Source organism: Cervus canadensis, chromosome 33, assembly GCF_019320065.1.
Source record: "Cervus canadensis isolate Bull #8, Minnesota chromosome 33, ASM1932006v1, whole genome shotgun sequence".
NCBI lineage: Eukaryota > Metazoa > Chordata > Mammalia > Artiodactyla > Cervidae > Cervus > Cervus canadensis.
Window position 1 is genome coordinate 25,966,861 of NC_057418.1, and position 27,806 is coordinate 25,994,666.

At 42.3% G+C, this 27,806-nt stretch overlaps 1 protein-coding gene across 2 annotated transcripts in view; it reads right to left on the bottom strand.

The window, feature by feature from the left end:
* The window catches only part of CNKSR3 (CNKSR family member 3), a 102,085-nt gene that overhangs the window by 6,376 nt on the left and 67,903 nt on the right, over window positions 1-27,806 (bottom strand). For both annotated transcript variants that reach the window (XM_043456869.1, XM_043456870.1), the window contains exons 3-10: window positions 24,430-24,632; window positions 23,870-23,957; window positions 17,850-17,891; window positions 14,592-14,711; window positions 12,952-13,011; window positions 7,937-8,005; window positions 7,523-7,669; window positions 1,271-1,395 (exon numbers count right to left, since the gene is read on the bottom strand). In XM_043456869.1, coding sequence (XP_043312804.1) covers window positions 1,271-1,395; window positions 7,523-7,669; window positions 7,937-8,005; window positions 12,952-13,011; window positions 14,592-14,711; window positions 17,850-17,891; window positions 23,870-23,957; window positions 24,430-24,632 — 854 coding nt within the window. The remainder of the gene's footprint in view (window positions 1-1,270; window positions 1,396-7,522; window positions 7,670-7,936; window positions 8,006-12,951; window positions 13,012-14,591; window positions 14,712-17,849; window positions 17,892-23,869; window positions 23,958-24,429; window positions 24,633-27,806) is intronic.

Below are 27,806 nucleotides of genomic sequence, written 5' to 3' on the forward strand. Positions count from 1 at the left end.
AAAACAATGTTACTTCTTTTTTGTGCCCAGGAAAGAAACACAGTGGATGCAAAGAGTTCAGCTTAAAACAAAAACAAATGAAAAACTCCAATATAAAGTGAAACATCACTACAAGTTCCGTCCAAACTTTTATCTTATGAAATATTACAGCATGATTACGTATTTCTCAATTTATTCTTGAACAGTTGACTAAGACACTGCCAGTTCTCTAGGGGCAAGAACTACATCTGTTTTGCATGAGGTGGTAAATCAGGCCCAACTCTCAGGAAATGTATGTTGAATAAATGAGCCAGAATCTCTAGTTTTACCAGCATATGTAAATATGTCAGATGGTATAAATAAGCCTGTATTTCATACCTCAATCACCCTCTATATAACGTTTAGCATGACCATCCTCACTTCACCATAAACATTTTAAATAGCCATTAAGAAAGTAATGATCTTTAAGAATTCATAATAGATATATACACATAAACACAGATGAATGCGCAAATACCTCCCATTCACACCTGTTTTCACGTTTTTTAACTCCTATGAAGAACACATATCTCTCTCTGCAAGATAAAACTAACTTTGACCTCGCAGAAATATTTATTATCTTCCGCCCCAGAGATAAGTTTACCATGTAGTTAATGAAACTTCAGCTTTGGGGAACCCCCAAACAGCCCATTCTGCTGCCCAGTGAAGAACGAAAATGATGTGACCCAAAAGCACATGCTTTAATGAGCCACCTCCTCCCCATCAAACTGTCTGGCTTCAAGGTCCAGATCTGGATCTGGATCTATCCCTATACTTCCCCTTTAAGAATTACACTTCCTTCCCCCAGTTTTACTGAGATATAATTGACATATAACATTGTATTCATTTCAGACGTGCAACACAATGATTTATGTATATACTGCAAAATGATCACCACAATAAGCTTAGGTAACATCCATCACCCCACACAGAGACTAATTCCTTCTTTCTCCTGATAAGAACTTTTAAGATCTAGTCCCTTTGCAACTTTCAAAATACACAACGCAGTACTGTTAACAACAGTCACCATGCTGTTGACCCCAACAGTCCATTCCCAGCACTCAGCCTGTAACTGGAAGTCTGTACTTTTCTGAACCCCTTCACCCATTCCTGACCCCCACACTCAGGTTGATGCTTTCTGACAGTGGATTCAAGCTTCAGCCTCCTCTTGAGATGCTCGTGATCTCCCCACCACCCGCAACATCCCCAGGCCCAGGAGACGAGCACATCACAAAAATGGTCACGGACTTACCGGGGCGAGTAGGGGACAGCTGGTGGAGGAGGAATATAAAGATCCAGAATGGCCGGCTTCTCCTTCTTCAGCGAGGCATCCATCGTGCTGTCTGGGGACTGGCTGGTGGTGGTGGGAGGCGAGGTCTGAAAGGGAGCAAGTGTAAAAGCATGGAGGTTAGCTCGGAGATCGTTCTCCGCAAAACCAACACCAGCCTCTGGGTAAACAGGGTCCTGGGTCATTTGTGTGTTTGCAGCTACTAGCAACACTCAACATATATTCTTCCTTGAGACACTCACAAGTCTTCGTTTTTTAATATGGTTGATTTGCAATGTTGCTTTAGTTTCAGGCGGACAGCAAAGTGATTCAGTTATACCTATGTATATATGTGTAACAATATTTTTTTTTCAGATGCTTTTCCATTATAGGCTATTACAAGATATTGAATATTGCTCCCTATGCTACACAGTAGTAGGTCCTTGTTGGTTATTTTATGTATATTAGGGTGTATATGTTTAATCCCAACTTACTAATTTATCCCTCCTGCCCTTCCCCCTTTGGTGACCATAAATTCATTTTCTGCCTGTGAGTTTATGTCCTGTAAATAAGTTCATTTGTATCATTCTTTAGACTCCAGATTTAAGTGATATCATATGACATGTGTCTGACTTACTTCACTGAGTCTGATAATCTCTAGGTCCATACATGCTGCTGCAAATGACATTAGTTTATTCTTTTCTATGACTAATACTCCATAGTATGTATAAACCATTTACCAAGAGTTTTGAAAGGCTAGATGCATTGTGAGAATCAGAGGCCTGGCAGTCAGGAGACCAGGAGGTTAGAATTTTAGCTCTGAGCAAAGCACCTAAACTCCCAATCCTGAGCTTCCTCCTCTGAAAAGCAGTCATACTGACAGTACCTCTCACGGAGGGCTGCAGTGAGGACAGAGTGAGTGAGTTCACACTCATCACTAGCAACACTACCACTGACTAGAGTGTGGCCTCGGAACTCAGACTCTCTGGGTGCGATCCCCGTTATACCTCTGATGCGTGCGTGTCTCCAGGCAAAATCACTCAACTCCTCTGTGCCTCATCTACAGAATGGGAATAAACGGGAACAAGCATAAAACTCCCATGGACAGAGGAGACTGGCAGGCTACAGTCCGCAGGGTCACAAAGAGTTGGACACAACTCAGTGAGTGTGCGCACACACACACACACACGCACACACACACACACACGCACGGTAGCAACAAAGGGCAGCTATGAGAATTAAATGAGGTAACACATGTAACGGGCTTAGCACAGGCTCATCACGCAGTAAGTACACAACCTCATGCAGTTTGAGTATTCAAGAGCTAATTTTTTAAATTTTAAATTCACATGGCTTCACTTTAATCGTGTTATTGGTCTCAGGGGACCTATTTTTTTAAAAGCTTGTGAGACCTTCAATCCTATGTCTCCTATAGTCTAACAGCGATGATCAGCCCTTTCTGGTTGGTAAAAGAACAGTGAGAAGGACATGGCAATCCACTCCAACATTTTTGCCTGGGAAATCCATGGACAGGAGGAGCCTGGCGGGCTACAGTCCATGAAGTTGCAGAGATGGACATGACTTTACAACTAAACAACAATAACAAAAGGAACAACAGCAAGGAAATCTGAGTCAAGGCACGAAGATATTTAGGGGAGGCCAGGGGGAAGCACCATTTGAGGACTGTGCTAGGCCCTGGGGAGCCAGAGAAAGACACTGAAGCCCTGTCTGGCCCAGGTGATGATGGCTGGAGACCCTCCCGGGAGTGAGAGTGTGAAATGGAGTCTGAGGCTTGGGAGGTTGGGAGTATCAGTGCTCAGAGAGCAACAGACCCATTTCGGGGAGGATGCTGAGACTCAGGGAGACAGACTCCCCAAGCATCATCCTCACATCCCAGGCATCGGTGCCTAAGACACAGCCTGTCAGCTCTCTGCACCAAGGAACGGATCCACATCTCAGCCTGATCATCTTGGACAACATCTGAAGACACAGGGCCCGGGACCCAGGCTCTCCACAAAGAGAAGTAGAAGGAAACTGGGGCATTTTCACAGAACAGGTGTTTCCCAAAACATCAACACTGATTGTTACTTCTAAATCAATAACCTTCATTTACCAGGATGGTGGCCTAAAAACAGAGCAATGAACACCTTTCTGGGAACAACATTAATGATACTGACAAGAACTAGAGATGCTCCCTCCCAACAGAGGTGGGCACCCAGGCACACAGACCCCTCAAGAACAACACAAGGGGCAAAGCCCAGGATGGGGGCTGAGAAAGTGTACAGAGTACTGGTCTACCAGAGTGCTTGTTCTGAAAAATCCTGGACTCAGCGCTGGGATATTTTATGGCTAAGCTGTAAAACGGCCTCTGCATTTTTTTTTTTCAGAGTATTTATTTATTTATTTACTTTTTAATTTTTGGCTGCATCAAGTCTTAGCCGAGGCACAAGGGATCTTTGCTGTAGTGCGCGGGCTTCTCTCTAGCTATGCTCACAGGACACACAGGCTCCAGAGTGTGTGGGTTCTATAGTTTGTGGCACAAGGGCTCTCGAGCTGGGGGCTTAGTTTTCCCGTGGAATGTGGGATGGTAGTTCCCCAGCCAGGGATCAAGCCTGGGTCCCCTGCGTTGGAAGGCAGATTCTCAACCCCTGGGCCACCAGCGAAGTCCCCAGCCTCTGCATTCTGATGGCTGTTTTCTAGCTGGGTTGGAAATGAAGCTACATGTCTCATTCTTCACCTTCATCTCTCCCCCGAAACTGCACAGTGAGTGGAACTTGACAGGAAGGTAGACAAAAGAAAAAGGAAGCATGTCCCTTCTTAAGTGAATTTCCAGAGGTCAAGGAACTAATGCTAGCCTATACTTAGAAATAATGTTCGCTTTCCTTCTGAACACATCCACCTGAATTGTCCTCTGTCATATCAAACTCAGTGATGCTCGGAAGACCTGTCATCTCTGCCTCTTAGATGCTTCTTTTCTGACTGTCTGATTTCTGTTACTGGTATCACCACCCAAGGTCATTGCCACATTTCACATCTGCTGCTCACTTTCCCTGCCTGCCTACGCCTAACTCAAAGACTTTTCTAAAGGTCACTATGAAGTAATTAGAACTGAGATTTAGAAATACTAACTACTTATCTGGGGCCCCACAGCTAAGATGAGGCAGAGATGGGATTTGAGTGCAAGAAACTCAGTTCTGGAGCCCCTTCCTCTGCTTTTTGAGTCCTCTTGATGCGTCTTCCAAAAGATCTCCTGAGTTAGTCTTTCACAGAATCGCCCTTGTCCCAGCCTCACTCAGAACCCAGGTGGCTCAGTGGTAAAGAGCCTCCTGTCAATGCAAGAGACGACGATTTGATTCCTGGGTCAGGAAGAAACCTAGAGAAGGAAATTGCAGCCCACTCCAGTATTCTTGCTTGGGAAATCCATGGACAGAGGAGCCTGGTGGGCTACAGTCCATGGGGGTCGCAAAAGAGTCAGACATGACTTAGCCACTAAAAAACAAAAACAACAAAAGACATGTAACACCTCCCACCTGCTGTTTCAAGTTTAGATACTGGCATGGGCTAAACTGGGTCCCCTGAATCCCCAGTAGCTCAGAATGTGACTGTACTTTCAGTCTTTAAAGATATGCTTAATTTAAAATAAGGTCACATGAGTGGGCCCTAATCCAGTCCGACTGGTGTCCCTGTAAGAAGAAGTGATTAGGACACAGACATACAGAGCAAGCTCCAATACTCTGGCCACTTAATGCAAAGAGCCAACTCACTGGAAATGACCCTGATGCTGGGAAAGACTAAGGGCAGGAGGAGAAGGGGGCAACAGAGGATGAGATGGTTAGATGGCATCATTGACTCAATGGACATGAGTTGGAGTAAATTCTGGGAGGCAGTAAAGGACAGGGAAGCCTGGAGTGCTGCAGTCCATGGGGTCACAAAGAGTCAGGCATGACTTAGCGACTAAACAATAACATACAGAACAAAGACCACGTGAAGACACAAGGAGATGGCCATCTGCAAGCCAAGGAAAGAGACATCAGAAGAAGCCAACCTTGCTCTCAGGCTGCCAGCCCCCAGACTTCTGAAGGAATACACTTTCATTTCAGTGACCCAGTCGCAGGTACTTTGTTATGGCGGCCCTAGCAAACCAACCCAGACCTTAGTGTAAAAACCAACTGTCAACCTGTTGACATTACCTGTGGGATGAGGTCCCTGCTCCTTAGCCTAGAACTCTATACCCACCTGTCCAGCCCAGCCCACGGGTCCAGCTTCCTCTCCCACCCTCTGCCCGAGAGTCTGGTCTACTTATTCATGCAGGGGAACTGTGATGTTCACCCAGAGCCCCTCTGGTCAGCCAGTAAATTCAGCTGCTGCGATTATCTGTTGCTAAAAGCTCACGGTCACCCCCTGCTCCATAGAATTGCCCTCAGCCAACAGCAGACACCCCTGAATACAGCTGCCAGAGCCTGTGATGTGTGGTTACACCTGGGTAACAGCCCAAGACTAGACCCTACCTGAGACAGCATCTTGCGGGCTTCCCCTCCTTCGTCTGCCTCCCTCCCTCCCTGACAAGTTTCACGGGAAGCACGTGCCCTAAATCATTTCATAAGAACGTCTGCCACATTCTCTGCCTCCAGGAAACCCTATCTGGACACCACCTGCCCTGACAGCAATGCATCCTTCCTTGGTGGCCGTGTGAACAGCGTTCATCTACTCCACCAAGAGCCTCCCATCTGCCTACGAAATCCCACCGAGTTTCCCAGGCTCCCACCTCCTCAGGAAAAGGCGCTTTTGCTCACCTGTCCATGCCCACCGCCCCTTCCTCAGAACCCAACATTCACCCCCCTGCACCAAGGAGCTGGCAGAGCTGGCTGGCGGGAAGCCCTCCATCAACTATCAATGATAAAGTAAGACCTCTTCTGTGTTAAGTAACACATTCTGAGAATTCCAGAAGTATTGAAAGACGGTGCCCTGTATACTGAGTCACGCAGACAGAACAACAGGGAAGGCTGGCGTGCTGCAGTCCATGGGGTCGCAAAGAGTCAGACACGACTGAGCAACTGAACTGAACTGAACCAAAGCAAACAGAAGCTGCCGGAGTGCGATTGATACATTCCCTTTTTATTTAAGTGGCTTTAATTATGTGCCCCTCCTGGCTCCACTCTCCACATCCTGTTCTTTATTTTTATGTGTCCCCCGCCCCCCTAAGGTACACACACAGACAGATTTCCAGCGCCCTGTGCATCACGAAACATCCATTGATGGCGTGAGATACTGCCGTTCTTTCCATTTGAAGATGGACAGTAAAATCACAGAGAGTTACACATAGGTGACAATCTCAATCTTATAAAAGAGTTTTAAAGTGTGCTGATTTTCTTTCATGGTTTAGAAATTAAACACAAAGAACCGATGATATAAGGAGAGGGTTGGTGGGGTGCATGTCCACCCAAGTGTAAGCAGTAAGGAGTGCATTGTCTGTAGAGAATTCAAATAATAAAACTAAAAGCCAGTCCACTTTTTATTATCATCCAAGACTACTAAATCTAAACAAAGGCGTGACAGAGCTCCCTGACTGGGGGTTGGTCTCACAGTCCCTACCCCTGCCTTGATAAACCACTGTTGAGGACTCTACCCCAGGCGGTCTCTCTCAGATCTGTGTTCAAACTGGATTCCTTTATGGGAGTGTGTGTTTGAAATGAGAGAGGAGAAGGGCCAGAAGGAAGTGTCTGCAGTGATAACAGACACTCGCCCCAAGTGGCCACCCAGCACCTGAAATGTGGCCGGTGAGGCAGAGGAACTGAAGCTTTCATTTTAATTATTGAAACAGTCACAGGTGGCTAGTGGCTGCCATATTAGCGCAAATCCAGCAAGTCTGTTCTCACGTAAGTAAGACTATTGGATGGGCTTCCCAGGTGGCACAGTGGTAAGGAATCTACCTGCCAACCCAGGAGATGAGGGTTTGGTCCCTGGGTCGGGAAGACCCCCTGGAGGAGAAAATGGCAACCTGCTCCTGTATTCCTGCCTGGGAAATCCCATGGACAGAGAAGACTGGCAGGTCACAGTCTATGGAGTCGCAAAGAGTCGGACACAGCTGAGCACTTGTACGTACGGGATTATAGAATAATTATCCATACACTCCCGAAACCAATCAAACTGTAATCTTTTTTTTTTTTTAGACAACTCAGATATTATACATTGTTCCTGCACCGATGTCAAAGGAAGGCTTACAACCAATAACAGTACCTGCACCAGGGGCGGCTTCCACCGCAGGTTTTTCAGGGGGGCAGGAGTGAAGTTGAAGGAACTCGTGGGGCGCTTCTTAAGCAGTAACACAACTCCTGTAGGATTCTCTCTCAACTTTCTCACCAGATTTTTTAGCTGCCATCCCACCTTCAAAGAAAGACAATGAGGAGAGGGGGCTTACTCATGAATAATGAAAACTCAAGCCTACTTGAGTTCAAGGAATTCAAATTTCCTTGAATTCATCTCAAGGAAATCAGCTATGAGCAAACAGGCAGATACAAATCTGTTCGTTCTAGCACTGCTTAAAATTATGGAAAACTGGATATAAACTGCAAATTTTTAAAATGCAAGCAAAATGGATTAAAAGTTCTAGAAGGGGAAGAAGAAATCTGAAGCTTCAGTGAACAAACTCACCACAGTTTGCTGATTAACCTGAATGACTTCATCACCAGCATGAATCTTCTGAGATCTGTCTGCAGGAGACTGTTAGAAACAAACAGAGAGAGACCTGTCTTATCTTTTAAGCCTCCTGTTTCTTTCTGCTTCTATTTCGTCTCCCTTCTTCTACACAAAATAAGCAATGGGAATACAATTTTCTCAAGAACGGTTACACAGTGTGCTTGAGTTTCCTGAAACGACACAGCCTGTAGAACTTGGCATGTGAATATTCGTGTTATCTCCAGTGGTTTGTTACAACAGATAATCTGTCAGTAGGAACAGCCAGGGTCATCTAACCTACCGTGAAGAGTGGCACACACTGTCCAGGTAACAGGCTGATCAAAGCCATTGGTTCATCTAAAAGCTACCTTCCCTATATCCCTGTCAAAGTTAATCTTGTAAAAGCGGACCAACTGCTTAACATGTACAGATGGTCCCTGTAACTCTGTCATACAATTGTTTGTTACGTGATGATTAAAACTAAATCTTTCTTTTACTCAAACTTGTTTTACATGTTATCAACACACTGTTAAAATAGAAAGATAGTGAAAACAGAAGATATTTAGAGAAAATTTAAATTTTCTTGTCTTCAGGTTGAATTCTAAATGGGTGTGTTTTCACAGTATCAAAACAAAGTCCAGACTTGGCTTGTTTCAAATAATAGTTTGCTACAAATTTGCAATTATCTGTATATATATATATATATATACATCCACATATGTGTGTATAGGCAGATAAATAAATGTAATCTATTCGTCAAATATTTTCTCATAGTTTCTTGTTCATTTAATCAAACTGTAACTCAGTGTTTAAGATATTTCATACGATTTTAAAATATGTTTAAAAAATTCTGCCAACAAACTTTACAGATATCATTAGGCTTATTTTATGGAGTTTTGAGGAAATTGACATTCAGTGGTAAATAACTCAGTTATGGACACACAGTATGTGAAAGATGTAGAATATAACTTTATGCTTATTAGGTGGTTTTTAACATGAAAGTAATACCTTCAAACTTTTCCCCTGATAAATTGTACCTATATGTTGAAGTATTATTTCATCTTAAAGGGATCCTGTGCCATAATTTCTTCTCAACTTTTTTTCTCTCATTAATACATTTTACAGACTAAACATTTTGACAAAGAATTTGAAAAGAATTTTAGGATAAGTGTAATATCTAATCCTACCTAGAAGTATAGGTTTATTATTATTATTTAATTGCAAAAACAATAAATTCATGGAATAAAATAAAACAAAACAGAATTATATAAAAAAAAGACACTTCATATGATCAAAAGAGAAGGAAAGGATGAAACTCTGATTTCAAATTATAATGAACTGTTATCTAAGCCAGAATGTTTTATTTTGTGACTTATATAACTGAAATCTTCAAGCAATTTACAACCATCCTTTAAAAATAACACCTCTGAACACAGCAATGGGGGGAGCAACTAAACTCAAGACACCCTAGCTGAACTTTCTCACTCAGCTGTTGTGATAGGCGCAACAAGAAATGAGCAAGGAAAATAAAAAAATGAGAGATTAGCATTAAACTGTAGAGACAGTTTCTTGGATTCACCTGGGCCAACACAAGGCACAGGTAACTATGCCAGCTACTTTTGCAAACATTTAACTTGCCACCATAACTACCAGCTGTGCCTCACCTCAGAGACCAGCACCGTGGGTACCACAGGGAGATGGTCTGTCTCCAATCCGCTGCTCCTGAGGCACTTCTTAAACAAACAAATGTGTCAATGCTCCTTTCTTGCCCCTGGTGTCAGATGCTGAACCCATGGTTACAGGTCAACTTTGGCAAGTCTGATCATAATCAGTCCAGTCCCAGTTAATCTTCCTGGGCTGGGGATTCAGCTAAGGTAAGCTTCACTTTCTAAAAGATAGCCTTGAAGCCAGAAAGTCCCTGTTTACAGATAAGCAATCTTAAAAAAAAAAAACAAACAAACAAAAAAAACAAGCCCCAGTGTCCTGAACTGACTTCCATTCCTAAGGATCTTCACATATTCATTTCTCCAATGTCCTACCAAGTGATTAAGTGTTGTGCTTGGCAGAACACTGGTAAATAGAGAGCCTGATATCAACATTCTCCCTAGGGCAGTCACTCTTGATGACCTTAACCACGTGCCGGACTCCTGAAAAATGATGCTTGATCTGGCTTACTGCAAAAGAGTGATGCCCTGGAGAAGAATGCATCCATTCTTCAGAGGCTCACCTACTTCCCAACTCATGTCAGGGGTGGAGAAGAGGAATAGGGCTAAGATCCCATCAAGACTTCTGTCAAGGTCTTGAGCAACATCAAAAAAAGGAGATAGAGAATCACTAGATCCTGGTTGTCTGATCTTGGAATGATCCTGACTTCTCAGGTAACCTCAAAAAAAAAAAAAAAAAAAAGGACTAAAGGCCTGCGATGACCTGCTGGCATCGCATCAGCCAGAGTCCAAGACAGAGGAGTGTAGAGACAATTCACATGAGAAAGAAGTTGGTGAATTCTGTCCACTCTCACCCTCCAACACTAGGCTTTTATGAAAACATTCTGACACTAAAGTCATAGCAACCTTCAGTGACAGACAGAAAGCTGTCCTGGAGCTGGCATTTTCTACTGGCATTTAACATTTAAGTGTAAAACATCCAGCACCAAGTATACAGTATTCAGATCAAGTCTTTGAGAAGTGGGCTCTTACCTAACTCCTCACTGTCATCGACAAGAATTACACAGTATGTAGCATATTCCAGACAATGAACATAGGTGACTGCGAGAATGAGGGACACTTTCTAGCAGATTACCAGATAGAATAAGACCAGTTTCCCCTTCTTTGATCTCGAACAAGAAGGAAACCATCTCTTTCAAGGATGACTTAGGTACCATCTTGTGTGGAAGCACTAGGATCGACCACATCCAGGTAAAGAGTCTGGTAGGAATTCTATAGAATATATCAGTTGACATTTGATTTGATTCAAAGGCAGTTTTCTTTAGCTCTCCATCCTTAATAGTGACCGTGCGTGGGGGGAAACAGGCCAGGGATGAGGTAGACAGTGAAAGGAAGTAATATTACAGTGTTCTATATGTTTATCCAAGATTGAAATTGGTTCAAAGCCCTGATTGAGTCTCGAACTGCACAGGTCTGGGTTGTTAATGCAATCACCAAATTACTAGATGCAAAACTTCAACTGTTTAAAAGCTAAAATAGGACCTTCCTGGTGGTGCAATGAATAAAAATCTGCCTGCCAATACAAGGGACATGGGTTCAATTCCTGGTCCAGGAAGATTCCACAACTAAGCCTGAGTGTTGCAACTACTGAAGCCCACACACCTAGAGCCCTGCTCTGCAACAAGAGAAGCCACCGAATTGAGAAGCTAGAGCAGCCAGCGAAGAGTAGCCCTGCTCACCATGACTAGAGAAAGCCCATGCAAAGCAACAAAGACCCAGGCCAAAAATAAAATAAATAAAATATAAAAACTGAAATGACATTCACCATCCCTCTGAATCTATCCAACTTCAGAACAATGTACTGAGTGGTACATGAGTATGTTCAGCTAAATACACAAAGTCTCTGACAATGATAAGGGAGGAACATTTATTGTGATTTTTTTTTTTTTTTTGCACCGTCCCCAGCCTAAAAGGAGAGAGGATCCTGTGCCATTTTTGCCTCTCAGGTGCCGTGGTATAAAACATTCCCAGTGGTCTGAGTGCTCTCACCCAAGAAACAATGCTTAGAGACACTACCAGCTTCTACTCATTTGTCTGCCAGAACTACACAACTTATCTGTAATTCACTGAATGCCTTAGGTGGTGTCATTTTCTTTCTTATTATAACAATCAAATATGTCACAAACCCTCATCAAAGATCATGCCATTTTATTTTATCAACAGACCTAGCAGCTGAAGCTCAAACTTCGACATATTTTTCCACCAGATCAGAAAAGTAGTTCCCTGGTGGCTCAGTGGTAAAGAATCCCCCTGCCAGTGCAGGAGACCCAGGTTCGATCCCTGGGTCAGGAAGATCCCCTGCAGAAGGAAATGGCAACCCACTCCAGTATCCTTGCCTGGAGAATTCCAGGGACAGAGGAGCCTGGGGGGCTACAGCCCATGGGGTCACAAAGAGTCCGACATGACTCTGCGACTAAAACAACAACGATGAAGCAAAGTAGTCACCAAGTTTCTTGTGTCTTGAATTACATCCTCTTGTCTTATTTGATTAAATAGCAATTAATTCCATAGACACATGGTACTTTTACACAGATGCAGAGAAGTTTTTCAGACATTTCAAGCTCTGTATCAATGTCATTCAAAAGCTAGCCGTATTGTAGGCTGCATAAAGAAAGCATTCAACTAGCTCTACTTTTCACAAATTCAAAATGTTTGAGGGACTAAGGAAAAACCTTTTATGTGGCAGAATTTCCTAAAGGATGATAACAGAGTACAAGTTCCTCACAACAGAAATGGCCCTGCTTTTTCTATTCAAATGATTAAGGGGGGAAAAAACTAAATTTCAGTATCATGCAAATATTATGAAATACAGCTCTATAAAAAGAAACTTTGTCATGCAAAAACCCGAAAATAGTTGCTCTGGTGACACATATAAATTTCACTTTTTAAAAAAACACCATATTTAACACATATGGTCACCAACTCCAGCTCTTATAAGAGTGATTCTCGACAACAAAGAGATCACTGCTTTTGTATTTATGAGTTAACACTTCCAAGAGTGCAAAAAAAAAAAAAAAGAAAAATAAACACAGGATGGCAAAAGCTGGGCAAGGTGTGTGAACGAGAGCAATAAAGGACAATCTAAATAATACATTGATGACAGCTGGTTATGAGCAGCACACTAACAACAGAAATAAACAAAACAGGCGCCCGCACTCCCTTACAGATAACAGAACAACATACACATATTTAAATGGAAAGAACAGGGACACTGTCAAATCTGTTTGCAGACACAACAGCTTTTACATTAAATGGATATGCACTTACATTTTCTGTGGTTCCAGTAATCACGTGCAATCCATCATAGGTCGATTTGATGTACATACCCTAGAGTGAGTCACAAACATATTAACTCATTACTCCAGCGTTCAGAAACAGAGCCACAAGTGAGACTTAGACGTAACAAAAGATTAAAGGCAGTCATTTCAGAACACCCCTCATTCTTCAGCCTCCCGAAACACTGTAAAACAAGATCCAAAGAGCGGTGAAGGGGAACTAACCAAATACTAGTGAAAGAAATCAGAAACGAGATCTCTTTGATATTAAAATGTGTGTACCAGGCACACAGAATTTTGCCCTAAGTCTGAGGACTCAGAAGGAACGTTCTCAGATCTGCTGAATGAATGAGGCAGTTCAAACAAGGCCGGTCCTCTCCCGACCATCTCTCTCTGTAGTGACATAATATATTCACTTAATTTGGTCTCAGCAGTCACTGCACGGTGACTTATTCAAGCCACAAACAACCAAACCAGGATGTAAGAGCAGAGCCTGCTCAGTAACACAATATAAGAAATAAATTAGAAACAGGCATTCCTGCATTTTAAGGGAGGCATAAATATTAATACACTCCATCCTCAAATGCCCAGTGGGCAAACTCAGAGGTGAATGCATAGCCTGGAAGAAACCATCTCTGCAGTTTGAGGCACTATGTATTATTTTAAAAAATGTTTATTAAACTTTTATAAGATGGGGAAAGAATAAAAGGTAGAGAGAGCAAAGAGTAGTTGCTCACCCTGGTACCAATGCTATAATAACACAGAACCTCCTCAGAAGTCATTTTGACCGTGAACTTGCCTCGCTCAGCAATCTACAAGCCTCTGGGGATGAGTATCTCATCCAGCACTAACCTTCAGGTTTCTGCCCTGCCTCTCGGCTCCTGTCACTTTCATATCAGAGTTATCAGCTTCTCCCCCTACATGGTATTCCTCTTCACAGACCTTTGCTTGGATAACGTCACCATTTGGAACGGCAACTCCATTTCTGCCCACTCGGGCACTTCTCCACTTCAATACGTGAAAAAGCCCACCCCCAGGAAGCCTTCCGGCTTATACGTCCGTATAAGCCATCATTTACTTTGAAGTGGAGCAGTCTCGGTCTGTACATTTCTCCTTACCAAGAATGTGGACCGAGGTGCTGATCTAGGTTATCGACCTGTAGGTATTCTCGGGGCCTGTTATTCCAGAGCTCATACATTACTTCTAAAACATTTCTGAACCTTTTTAAAAGAATCATTTCTTTCAACCTGTCTCTTCTCACATAAAGCCTAAGTGCTAATAGAGACTTCACAGCAGATGTTGTTTCCTACCCAGAGACCATCTTTCCTTTATGGAAATGTGCTCTATCTCCTTATATTGCTAAGACCTAAAAATAAAACTGTTAAGACAATTCCTCAAGATACGAGTTTACAGTTTTAAAACTGTATTTATTTTTATACTTTGAAGACGCTTTGATATAAAACGTATCAACAGTTCAAGACGGCAAATTCTTAACTACATAATGGAAATCAGTCTAATTCTACTATTCAGAATTCTAGTGAAAGCAATACGGAATTATTGTTTTGAAAAAAACACAGCAACTTTAATAAATGATGGTGTCCGAAAATAAACAAATGCTGTTAGAAGTCTTACCAAACCTTCCCCAGGTTTAATGTTTGGTAGGTGAACTTCTTCCAGACACGCACACTGGCTCATTACAGGATCCGTGGTAGATCGGATGGTCTTGTCGCAGATGCCATTTAAAACCTTGACCTAGAGTTGGAGAGGCAAATAGAGAAGGTCAATCATTAACCAAGTTTATCTCCGGCTGAATCTTTTTTTAAAAATGCACTTCACCGATCATCTTTACTGTGATGATACCACCCCATGAACACGTGGCATGTGGCTTCCATATTTGCAATGTGTAGAACAGTGCCATTATTCCAGCTTTGCTTAAAAAGTGCAGCTTTTAGAGTAACTTATTTACAACTGCTGAAGTTGGGCAGCTCCAGAAGGCTGGGCGGAAACCCCCTTTCAGGAGCTAAAGAGAACCACGTATTCCCAGCCATCTCTGTGGTTTTTTAAGAATGGCTCACATTCTCTGCATACCCAATACCAACAATGTAAAAATAAATTATTTTGTCCTGCACCTTTTTTTAAAAATTGCATTTCATATTTTAAAATAGTTTTATGGACTTCCCTGGCGGTCCACTGGTTAAGACTCTGCGCTTCCAATGCAGGGGGTGTGGGTTTGATCCCTGGTCAGGAACTAAGATCCCACATGTCACCGGAGTGTTACAGCCAAAACATTAAGTAAGTAAATAAACAAAATTAAGGCCGCTTTCATTTTAGAGAAAAAATAAGCAGAAATTACAGAGTTCCATCTACTTTCTTTTTCATCTCAACCGTTTCTAACACAGCTATATTATTATAATGGTTAATAATAAGACACAATTAACATCTTGCATTAATATGGTACATTTGTTACAACTGATCAACCAATAGTGACACATTATTGTCAACTAAGTTCCGTAGTTTACATTAGAATTCACTCTCTATGGTGTACGGTTCTACAGGTTTTGACAACTGCACAATGTCATATATTCACCATCACAGTGTCACTACCCTAAAAATTCCCTCAGTTCCACCCACCTGTCTGTCCCTCCTCCCCCACTATGAACCCCTAGCGATCACTGACCTTTTTATTTTCTCCATAGTTTTGCTTTTTCCAAAATCTCACATGATTAGAATCATACAGTATATAGATTTTGGATTTTCAGATTGGCTTCTTTCACTTGGTCATATGCATTTAAGGGCCCTCCATATCTTTTCATGGCTTGATGGCACCTTTCTTTTTATTGCTGGATAATATTCCATTGTCTGGATGTACCAGGTTTATCCAGTCATATACTGAAGGACACCTTGGCTACTTCCTAGTTTTGGCAGTTATGATTAAAGTGGCTATGATATTTCATGCAGCTTTTGGTGAATCTAAGTTTCTTTCATTTGGGTAAACACCTAGGTGGATAACTGCTGGTTTGCAGGGTAAGAGTACATTTAGTTTTGTAAGGAAAAAAACTGCCGCAATGCTTTCCAGGGTGGCTGCACCATTTTGCACTCCCGCCAGCAACAAAGGAGAGTTCCTACCGCTCTACATTTGGTGTCATCACGTGTTAGATTTGAGTTATCCTATTAAGTGTATGGTGGTACCTCATTGTCATTTTAATTTGAAATTCCTTAATGAAATATGATGCTGAATTTCTTCTCATATACTTACCTGCCAACTGTATATCTTTTATCAGAAGGTGTTTGTTTGGATCTTTCACCTGCTTTTTTAATTAGGTTGTTTGTTTTCTTATTACTGAGCTTTAAGAGTTCTTTGTGCACTTGGAATATAAGTTCTTTATCTGATGTGTGTTCTGAGAACAACTTCTCCCAGTCTGTGCCTTGTCTTTTCATTCCCTTAACAGTGCATTGATGGAGCAGAGATATTAATTTTAATGCAGTCTACCTTACCCGTTTTCCTCTCATGGATCACACGTTTTTATTTTTTCACTCCTGAGCTTCCCAGCAGACTCACACATCCAGATGTGCTCCCTAGCTGGGATTGGCTCCATCTTTCATTAGTAAAAAGAGTCAACAAATTGATCTATCCCCAACCCAAGGCATTCTTTTTTTTTTTCCAAGCAGACTATTCTAATCTTCTTATTTGTTTTTATTTATTGATATTTTGGTTGTGCTGGATCTTTGTTGCTGCATGAGCTGGACCTTTCTCTAGCTGCAGTGAGAGGGGGCTGGCTCTCTAGTTGCATTGCGAAGGCTTGTAACTGTAGTGATTTCTTTTGTTGCAGAGCATGGGCTCTGGGGAATGCGGGCTTCAGTACTTGCAGCACATGAGCTCAGTAGTGTGGTCTGTGGGCTTACTTGCTCCGTGGCATGTGGGATCTTCTCAGATAAGTGATAGATCCCAAGTCCCATGTGTTGGCAGGCGGATTCTTATCCACTGCGCCACCCGGGAAGCCCACGGATCACACATCTCACGTCATATCTAAAAGCTCATCGTCAAACCCAAGGTCAGCAAGATTTTCTCCTCTTATTTCTAGGCATTTTATAGTTTCCCATTTTACATTTAGGTCTGTCTTCAGTGATGACTCACATTCTCTGAACACCAAACACTGACCAGATAAAATAAATATAGAGACATGAGGATCCCTATTAAGTGGTCTCCATGCAGAAATCATAGTGGCTACGTGTGGTTATTTCTCCCAATCAGATTCATCTAACCTTTCAAAATTAAACAACCAAAGAAATCAGGAAATTCTAAAGAGTGATTTTTTTTCTTCTAAGGGGGAAGAATCCAAGAAGTGACACTTTTTGCATGCCTCCAATGTGTTTAACCTCCCTATTTATGGAAAATATATTTATAGCGGTTTCATTGCTAAATTCCTCAACATCAGTAGGAGGAAGGCCTTATCAAAAGAGCACAGGCTGGCTTATGTCAAAAGGAGGAAGTGATGATGAATAGTTACAAAATGCTCTTTAAACAGTCACAGTACATCCCCCTTCCATCATAAGATTTTTGCCAAGATTTTTTTAATTAAAAGAAAAGTGAAATTTTTGCTCATCAGTTTAACCCTGAGAACTGAGAGTTAGCTATCTAAATATAATTATACCTTGAAAAAGCATTGGGGGAGCAAAGCAGAGACCCCAATATACCCAGTTTAGTTGGTCTTGCTGTTAAATAACTTGTATTCTTGCCTTTCTACCTAAATTAATAGACTCATATCCCAAACGTCAGTATTTCAAAGCAAATCTTGAAATACCTAGCCACAATACATTTACTTTAATTAATGTGATTCCCACTGTTTTGAGAAAAGGAATTTTACAGTAACTTTTAGAAGGTATACTTACTACAGCCAAAACTTTATCCTCCATTTCCGCTACAAGGCAATCCTAAAGGAAGAAAGAAGAAAATTAAAACTATAAGAGACAAAAACTTTCAGATACAATTGGCTTAGCTTGCTAGCTATTTCCTGGGACCCAAGGAGGTCCCTGACACACACACCCCCCGACCCTGCGGCCTGGACTCCTGGACCACCTGGACGAGAAGGCTTCGAAAAGAGGGGCAGAGCAAGAGAGGGGCTGACATTAGACTCCTCCTAAGACTCTACTGTCTCCAGATCCAGGAGGCTAATCATCCAAGGAACCCATCTGACCAATTATTTAATCAGAAAGCCTATAGAAATCACCTGAACTAAACTCTACCCACTGTCCAGACTGTACAGAGAGGAGGAAGCCAGAAGTCAGAGTCCAAGCAAGTTGCTAATGGTTCTCAAACGTGACCCCAGGCCGAGCTAGCACTGGGCCAACAAGCCAGGAGCCTTTAGTTCTGGGCCTGCCCATAAGAATAGCTTTCAAATAAGGGTTTGAGTAAACTTAGCCACAAAGTTTATTTTAAGCACCACTGAGATTAAATCAGATATTTCAGTCCTTAACGGATGAAAGGGGTTCAACAAAACGTTCATTAACACGCTGCCAAAAAAGTGGTCTTAAAGTATGCTATTGATGACATTAAATAATGGGCCGGAATGCAAAGCATTGTTTACTCAGCTTAAGAACAAAAGACTCAGAACCCTATGAACCCAGTTAGCTGATTACAGGACTCACCATTGTCCTGACTGAAAGCAGCCAAAGTGAAACTGACAATGTGAAACTCTCAGTTAACCTTCTAGAACAGGATCCAGAGCAGAAGAGTTCAAGCTACATGGCACTGTGCATGCCGAAGAAGAGGGAGACCAATGCGATTCCTGAGAGTTTATCTGGCACCACTGCCTGCCAGTGCAGAAGACACAAGAGATGGGGGTTCGATCCCTGGGTCCGGACGATCCCCTGGAAAAGGAAATGGCAACCCACTCCAGTATTCTCGCCCCATGGACAGATGGCAACCCACTCCAGTATTCCTGCCTGAAGAATCCCATGGACAGAGGAGCCTGGCAGGTTACAGTCCATGGAGCTGCAAAGAGTCAGACACAACTGAAGCAGTTTAGCATACAGCATGCACTAAGTATAATCCCAAACTGGGGCACCCTAAGCAAAATTCAAAGTATTTCATGTACGGGAAGGATACTCATCAACTCTGTTGGAATGATAGGGATTTCTGCTTCAGTCGAAATGTCACTTTAGGTCATTTTTTTCTGCCACTGGGGATAGGGCTTAAAATGTATGGCGTTCTACCCTATGACTTCATAATCAGATTTTAGCGCTTTCTGAAAATTTTTTTTAATTTTATCTACTAGATAAAAATGTGGGAAATAATAGTCATTCTACTGCTCCCAAAATTTACACTGACTCTCAGGAAAAGAGCAGCCTGGTGAGAAAACACTTTAAAAAAGAAATTTAGGAGTACAATTTTGCACGTGTGAGTCTGATGTAAATTCAAACTCCAGGAGCAACTTCTGTAAAATATGAGTGATGAGAGCCCAAAAATGTGCTTTTCCTCCTCCATCTTGAGCATGAAACTAGACCATCAAATACCATGACGACCCCGCCCCTAATTCAAACCAGCTGAAGGACAGAAATATTAAGGAAATGTCAACTTGAGCAAAACAGAATATTCATAAGGTCTTGTTCTGGAAATAAAACTAATGGTTTGTGTCCATGATTTTTCCTTTTGTATGTGTGTGCGCGCGCAGTCGTGTCTGACTCTTTGTGACTTTAAGACTGTAGCCCACCAGGCTCCTCTGTCCATACGTTTCTCCAGGCAAGAACACTGGAGCGGGTAGCCATGCCCTCCTTGAGGGGATCTTCCCAACCTAGGGATCGAACCCGTAGGTCTCACATCTCCTGCGCTGGCAGGCGGGTTCTTTACCACTAGCACCACCTGGGTAGCCCAGCATTACAAATCCCCAAATAACAGGAGGACAGTCATGCTGATGAGGCAATCACCCACAGGCAGAGAGCTCCTCTCCATACACCGGAGCCCAGGCATCAAGGTGCATGTGTGACCTCATGGTTCCTCATATTTGATTCTTTGATGGATCCAAGGAGCCACTAAGAAAGAAAACAGGCTCCTTGTGGTGATGGAGCCAAGGTGGGTGAGGGGTGCTCCTGCCTCCCCGAACCATCCAAGGCAGCGTGTGAAAGGGCGCGCTTTTTACCTTCTGCCCTCGTGAACGTGGGTTCCCACACCCATTCCTACCGGGAGGAAGCAGCTGCAGGCCTGACTTCATGCCGTTTGGCATGAAAGCAACGGAATGGAAAAAAGAAGCGCTGGAACCAAATCAGGTCCTCGGGACTCCGACAGCAGGGCCGAGGTCTGTCACGTCCCTTGGTCACGTGGATGAGCCGAGCCCCAGTCAAGGACAGCATCCGCTCCCCTCCCTCCTTACTCTACCTTCTTACTGACTGAGGAGCCTTGGAAGATGGGTTTAACTTCTCCACACCTGAGCCTCCTCCTCTGCAAAGCCAGGAGGATAACAGCCATCTCAGAGAATTGTTGAGAATTAAATGTGATAAGACAGGTCAGGCAGGTAGTCCACAGCTGAGACCTAACCAATAAATGGCCCAATAAATGGTCCCCTGGCTCTCCCTTCTCTGAGGATGGTCCTCTCTCCTCCGTTTCCTGGGCTCTCTAGGACTTCCCTGGTGGCTCAGATGGTAACGTGATTGCCTACAATGCGGGAGACCCGGGTTCAATCCCTGGGTTGGGAAGATCGCCTGGAGAAGGAAATGGCAACCCACACCAGTATTCTTGCCTGGAAAATCCCATGGATGGAGGAGCCTGGTGGGCTACAGTCCATGGGGTCGCAGAGAGTCGGACACGATTGAGCAACTTCACTTTCTAGGGCTCATTTCCCCCCATTTCATTCTACGCTGGGACCCAGCATCTGCCACTGCCTTTTTGTCCCTCGTCAGCACCACGCCAGTGTTCACATCCTCGCAAAGAGGAGAGAATGAAGACAGAGGTCAGAAGGCCTTCCCACCACAGGAGGCTTCCCCTGAAATACAACCTGGAAACTGGATGGAAGATCTATCTGTGGACTCAGTTGGGGCGGCTGGGGACTCCAGCCCAAGCAGGCTTAAAAGAAGTGTGCAGTAGAACCGAATCACTTTGCTATGCACCTGAAACTAACATGACATGATAAATCAACTGCACTTCAATTAAAAAAAGAAAAGAGAAAAAAAAAAAACTAATGCATACACACACACGAAAGAAGTGTGCCGTTTCCTTGCAGGGGAAAAAAAACAACTCTCTATCCTTCCAATCAGGAGAGACACCACACTGTCATCAGAGGGAAGGATGCAGAGAAAGTTACAAGAAAGAGGACAGGAAAAGGGCAGCATGTGGAACAGAGGAACAAGAAAAGGGACAAACAAACGCCTCTCTTCACAGACAGGGACACCAAAATAAAGACTCCAGGAGAACATGTTCCTTGTCACTAGAAATAATAGAGACCCAGCTTTCACTCTTTAAATTCCCCCAGGGGAAAAAAAAAGCAATAAATGTAAAAGGCAGGCTTCTTCCTAAAGAGTCAAAAGATTCTCTGCCAAGAAGTTCTGAGAAAAACTGCACGTCCCCCAGTTGTAAGAGGGTGTGAAATCCCTGGCAAGATGAGCCTTGTGGCTGCCATGACACCTCCCATGGAAGAAGACAGTCCACACATCCTTCAACCATGCACGCAAATCCTAGCACTTGCCAAAGCACCTCTGTGCTCTAATCACTGCAGAAAACGCATGTTCCTCACAACCTAAACATGTTTTTTCAACCCAAGTTCATAAAATGACATTCCCATATATATTTTATACATTTCCAGTCTTAATCCATAACAATTGTTCAAATTTAAATAAGCTAGAAAATACAAGAAATACTAACATATGTCTTAACTTCATCTCCTTCTTAAGCCAACAAGTTTGGTTCCAGAAAACTGGTACCAGCAAAGACTTTTGTATTTCCTACTATAGGTTGTTATTTCTTAAGTAGGCACTGTGCTTTTCATATATCTTCTTTAATCTTCATAACCTTTTTGAGGTAGGTTTACTATGTTTTAAATATTTTATATTTCTCTTCTAGATCCATTCTTACGTGAATAAATAAACGTGATCACATACGTGCTTTTTTGTAAATGACAAAATGTTTTCTTTTCTTTAGCTTGACTCATACATTCTCTCCCCACTTTTCTCCCTGCCAAGGTAAACCCAACTTTTCTTCCAAATTTCCCACTATATTTAGATATTTCTTTGTATATAGGTTTTCAGATGTATCTGTGTATTGCAAATACACATATATTTTAAAATGTGTCTTCATATTACACTTTCTTCCTCCTTTTTTCTTATTCCACAATTAATTGTAGAAATTAAAGCAAACCATCTGGTAAGGTAATTGCTAGTATTCCCAATTAACAGATGGGAAAATTGAGGCTCATAAGTTTTAAGTGAATTGTCCAAAGTCCCAGGGCTAATTAATGGTAGAGGTAGAATTTGAGCCTGCAGCTGTCTATCTCTGAAGCATATGCTTAATGCTTAAAGCATATGCATATGCTTAATGGGAAAACAAAAAATAAACACAAACAAAAACAATATCTCCGGTGTCCCTTAAGCCTGGGTTAAATTTTTCCTGATAAGAAGTAAATTCTCACCAGCTTATTTGTCAAAAGCATTATCTCATTCATTTCAACACACATTTAGAAAGCGCCAATAATCACGGACCGGGCGTCAGGCTGCCCCAGTAAACAAGGGCAAGTGCGATGAGTGGGCACCCTTCTGAATAGGATCTGTACCCCTGGGCACCCTCCACCAGAAATGCCAGGACGTGGTGGCTACATAATGAATGCAACGTGACTGGTATCAGACTTTTTGTCAAAATGACTTTATACATAAAGAGCTGAAACTCAGCATCTCTCTATTGCTCTGGGCACTTTCCTAAAAACGTGGCCTCAAAAGCATACAATGAAGTCACACATGCTTCAAGTTCAAGGGCCGCTCAGGACTGGACCTGAACCAACAGCCAAACTTCACTCTTCATGTTCCAGGAACAGACAGAAAGCACGTGGCTTTTCAGAACTGCATCTACTTTATGGCATGGTTAGAACTGAGGAAAGGATGTTCTTTACTCTGCCAAATCAGCAGTGGAAACAAACGTGCAATCTCAGAATATTTGAACCAAGTGGGACGTGAAAAATGAACAAGCTCTTCCTTACATTTTCATGGCTTCAACTCAATTCAAAAATAATTTTACAAGCGTCTGCTACGTGCCAGCTAATATCTTCCTGGCCTTCACTAAGATTTGAAAGCCTGGCCAATGAGTGGTGTATGAAACTGACGTGTCACTTCCAAACCAGAACATCTGTCAGTGTGAGAATCACCCAGGTTCTCTGTCCCTCTGCCTTGGGGAAAAACAACATGAGGTTCTGTCAGCCTACATCCTGCAGGGAGGAGAGCTGAAGCAGATCTCCCAGCTGACCCATCTACACGTAGGGAGTAAGTCGCTGAGGTTTGAAGGATGTTTGTTACTGCATCATCACTGAGCTCATCCTGACTGGCAAATCCAACCACCACAGGTCAAAATGAAAATTAAGAAGCAGATACCATAGCATACTTGGAACAAAGATTATGGTGCAATGTTGTTACTCCAGAACTTCTATTTTTTAAAAAATTCAGTGCAGTAACATTTTACAGAAAGCACAGGATTATTAGGTCAACTATTTTCAAACAAAAGAAGGCAATCTTTGATGTAAAGGCCACTGGTCATTTTTCACAGAAACTATCTGTATAACACATCTAATTTAAAGCCCTTCATCTCTCCCTAGCTCTTAAGGGGGGATGAAGGGGGGGAGAAGGAGAGAAAGACAGAGTGGTACTTCATACCTGAATGTAAATCTTTGAAGAAAAGGGAAAAGGAAAAAACTTTTAGAAAACAACAGTGATGCACTCACCTTCTGGACCGTAGTGGTCAGGTCCAAGCAAAGCTGAATAATTTTATTCTTCGTCACTGAGAAATCAGTGATCCCTGTAAATGGAGCCCTAGAAAGCAATAAAAATTCTCTTAAAAAAAAAAAAAGTGAAGAAGCTGAAGTCACCAGAATCCCACACAGTGTATTAACAACCACAACACACAACAGGCCGGTTTAAATTGTTATGTAAGTTTCCTCTCAAGTAACACACAAAATAGGAATCTGAATGGAAAAGAGACAGAGAAGTTCTAGATTAAAAGACATCCAAAAATGAGCCAAGAGAATGAACATCCATTCAAAAGTCAACTAATAGCCTTCATGTAACCAGATAATCAGTAATGTCTAACCTCAGTAAAACTCAAGTTTTCTCTAAGCTGAGGTTAATCTGTTCCTGCTATTCACCTTCTCTAGGACTTCCAAAGGGACCCTAAAATGGACCACTGACCCCGAACTCCTGAACTATGCCAAGGGCAATGGTTCATTTTCCTCAGGCAAAGTACAGACCTCCTTTCATAGGACAGTAAAGCACACCCATCACTTACCTGTCCAGCCAAGCTAACAAGGCCTTGGCAGCACCTATGAGCTCCACTACAGAAGTCAGGAACTCATTGGGGGGCTTGTGTGAGGTGTTCCCATCATAAGCTGGACTTTTCCTCCTGCTGCTTATGTAATTCTGTAAATTGTGGGAGGACGCTCGCAGTTTCAAAACCAAGTTCTTCATATTGTCAGTTTCAAGGCCATAATTCTGGAAAACAAAATCAAAGGGAAAAATTCAAAACAATCAACAATGTCCAAAATCTCCTAAAATAACTCAAAACCCACTGAGTCACTTGAATAACTCCTATGTCAGCCACAAAACCCTACATGATTTACCCACAGTACTGATCTCACCCACATGAGCCACACCAGCCTTCCTTCTGTTCCTTCCACAGCCTACTCTTGCCTCGGGGACTTTGTTCTTGATAGTTTCTCTTCCCAAAATGCTTCTCCCACAAATTTTGGCATAGATAGCTCTTTCTTATCACTTTCATCCTGTGTGTTCAGTTGCTTAGTCATATCCGACTCTTTGTAACCCCATGGACTGTAGCCTGCCACGCTCTTCTATCCATGGGATTCCCAGGCAAGAATACTGGAGTGAGTTGTCATTTCCTTCTCCAGGGACTCTTCCAGACCCAGGGATCAAACCTACATCTCCCAAGCATCTCCTGCACTGCAGGCAGATTCTTTATCACTGAGCCACCAGGGAAGGCCATTTACATCCTAATTAGCCCAAATATGCCCTCCTCTTCAAAGCTTCCAGGACCATCTAGAGCAGGTTCTCAATCTGGACCCTACTGACATTTAAAATCTAATAATTCTCTGTTTGGATGGACTAAGGTGGGATTCCTATAGCCGTAGAATGTTTAGCTGGCCTCTACTTGTTAAAATCAGTAGTATCCCTTCCCCAGTTGTGACAAACAAAAATGTCTTCAGACATGGCCAAGTTTTTTCTGAGGTCACTCTCTAGTCCATCACCTCTCCGTTGTCTCTGGACAACCTTGTTCACTGTCTTCCTCACTCGGATGCATGGTCCGCCAGAGCTCGGCTCTGCATACATCCCTCAGAATTGCACTTCCAGGACAGCAGACATTGAATAGATGAATTTCCATCAAATGAAACTCACGCAGAAACAGAGCAGCACTGTCTAAACATCAGCTCACCTGAAAGGTCATTACTGTCCCGTGAGCTTCTAATCTCTGTTCCTTCTGAACAACATTCAACTTACATGGGTGCTTTTAAAAAATTCATTTCATATGACAGTATTGCCCTAGACTACTCCTTTACCTGCAAGGAGATCAAACCAGTTCATCCTAAAGGAAATCAACCCTGACTATTCATTGGAAGGACTGTCGCTGAAACTGAAGCTCCAATACTTTGGGCCACATGATGCAAAGAGCCACCTCATTGGAATCTGATGCTGGGAAAGATGGAAGGCAAAAGGAGAAGGGGACGGCAGAGGATGAGATGGTTGGATGGCATCACCGACTCAATGGACATGAATCTGAGCAAACTCCTGGAGACAGTGGTGGACAGGAAAGTCTGGGATGCTGTAGTCCATGGAGTTGCAAAGTGTCAGATAAGACTTAGTGACTGAACTCCCTTCCAGATAAAGAACAAATCCCAAGAAACAACATGAAATTTGAGACCACTTTAGAGGGGAGGGATGAATTTCATATTCCATGTACATGTCCTAAATAGGTGTTTCATCACTTTTTAACAAAAATAAACAAATATCTCTGGGGTATATTAAACTATGTCGATAGCATCCCAAAGCATGCAAAATTTGGTCATAATATATGGCCAATACTATTGAACATGTTATGCCAGAAACTGGGCTAAGTGCTTGGCAAACATTATCACAGGCAAACAGCTTATGAAGGTGAAAGTGGTATTATCTGTATTCTTCAGGTAAGCAGCCTGTGGCACAGGGACGTTAAATAAATGCTCCAAAGTTACACAGCTAATCCGTGGAGGCGGTAGGATCTAACCAAGGCGATCTGCATCAAGGGTACAAGCTTTGGATCCCAAAGCTGTGTATCCCCCCTTCCATACCCCCTGTCCAAGAAAGGGCAAAGTGATGAGACAGAAAACAGGACGGATACTGGACAAGGAAAAAGAAGAGTGGCCAGTCATCCTGGATCCAGCCCAAACTTAACCCCTCTAAGTTCTATCCTGACCCGCTCCATTCCCTCTGATGTGTTAGAAGCTTCCTTCACCAGCTGCAGCCATCCAGAACTACACCCTTCTGGAAGGCCAGCAGACTTTCTTTGGATCTAATTGCTGCTTTTCGTCCCCACTGCATTTAGCCTGTCCCTTGGTCCCTCCTCTGTTACAGCCTTCATTTCTTTTTTTTTTCCTTTTTTAAATTATGAAAGTATGACAACATTTACAGGAGACTTGGAAAATACAGAATAAAGTTACATATAGTTTCTGTATATATTATGATTATTTTTTTAAGTAGTAAATTAAGATCTTTAGTTGGAGTTTCATTTCAAACTCTCAAAAATTAATAGAACGAATATACAGAAAAGTAGAAGGATATAGTAAACCTAAAAAGCACCATGAACCAATTCAACATAATTAAGATTTATACAATTTTCACACAACAGTAGGATACAAATTCTACTCGAGTTCCCATAGACTATAAACTAGGAGACAGACACTGGAACATATCCAGGGACATAAAACAAAGTACAAAAATTTCATGGCCCAAAGGTATTAAAATGATACAGTCTTTTTCTCTTACAGCCCCCATTTCTAATGTCTCAGGGAGGGGTGAGTAATGTCCCCAAGTCAAGATACATAAAGTATAAATATACCAGGGAGTCTGTGAGAACTTTTTCTTTTGGCAAGATGAACAATGGTAAATAGTAACAATAGCAACAAAAGACAATACCTTGAATGAAAACATTTCTAACTTTAATTAGATTTTATGTGAAGTTTAAATTTATGTGGCATCTTACTTCTTAAAAAAATTTTTTTAAAAATTTTAATTTAGAGGGAATTCTCTGGTGGTACAGTAATTAGGACTCCATGCTCCCTATAGTGGGAGCATGGGCTCAATCCCTGGTCAGGGAGCTAAGATAAGATTCTGCATGCCATATAGTGCAGCCAAAAAAAAAAAAAGAATTTAGATAGAAAAAAAATTAAGAACAAATATAAAGACAAAAACTCTTCAGCTGCATTATATGAAAACTCTTTGCAAGTGTTTACAAAAATCTAAATTTCATAACGAAAATGAGTCTTCTGTATCAACAGGAACGTTCCATCTAAACCTTACATGCATCCACTCTTTTTTTTTCACTGTCATTTTCTGGAAACCAAAACATGGCACTGTTCTTCAATAGAGAAGACAGAAATAAAAAGATGGATTTTCACC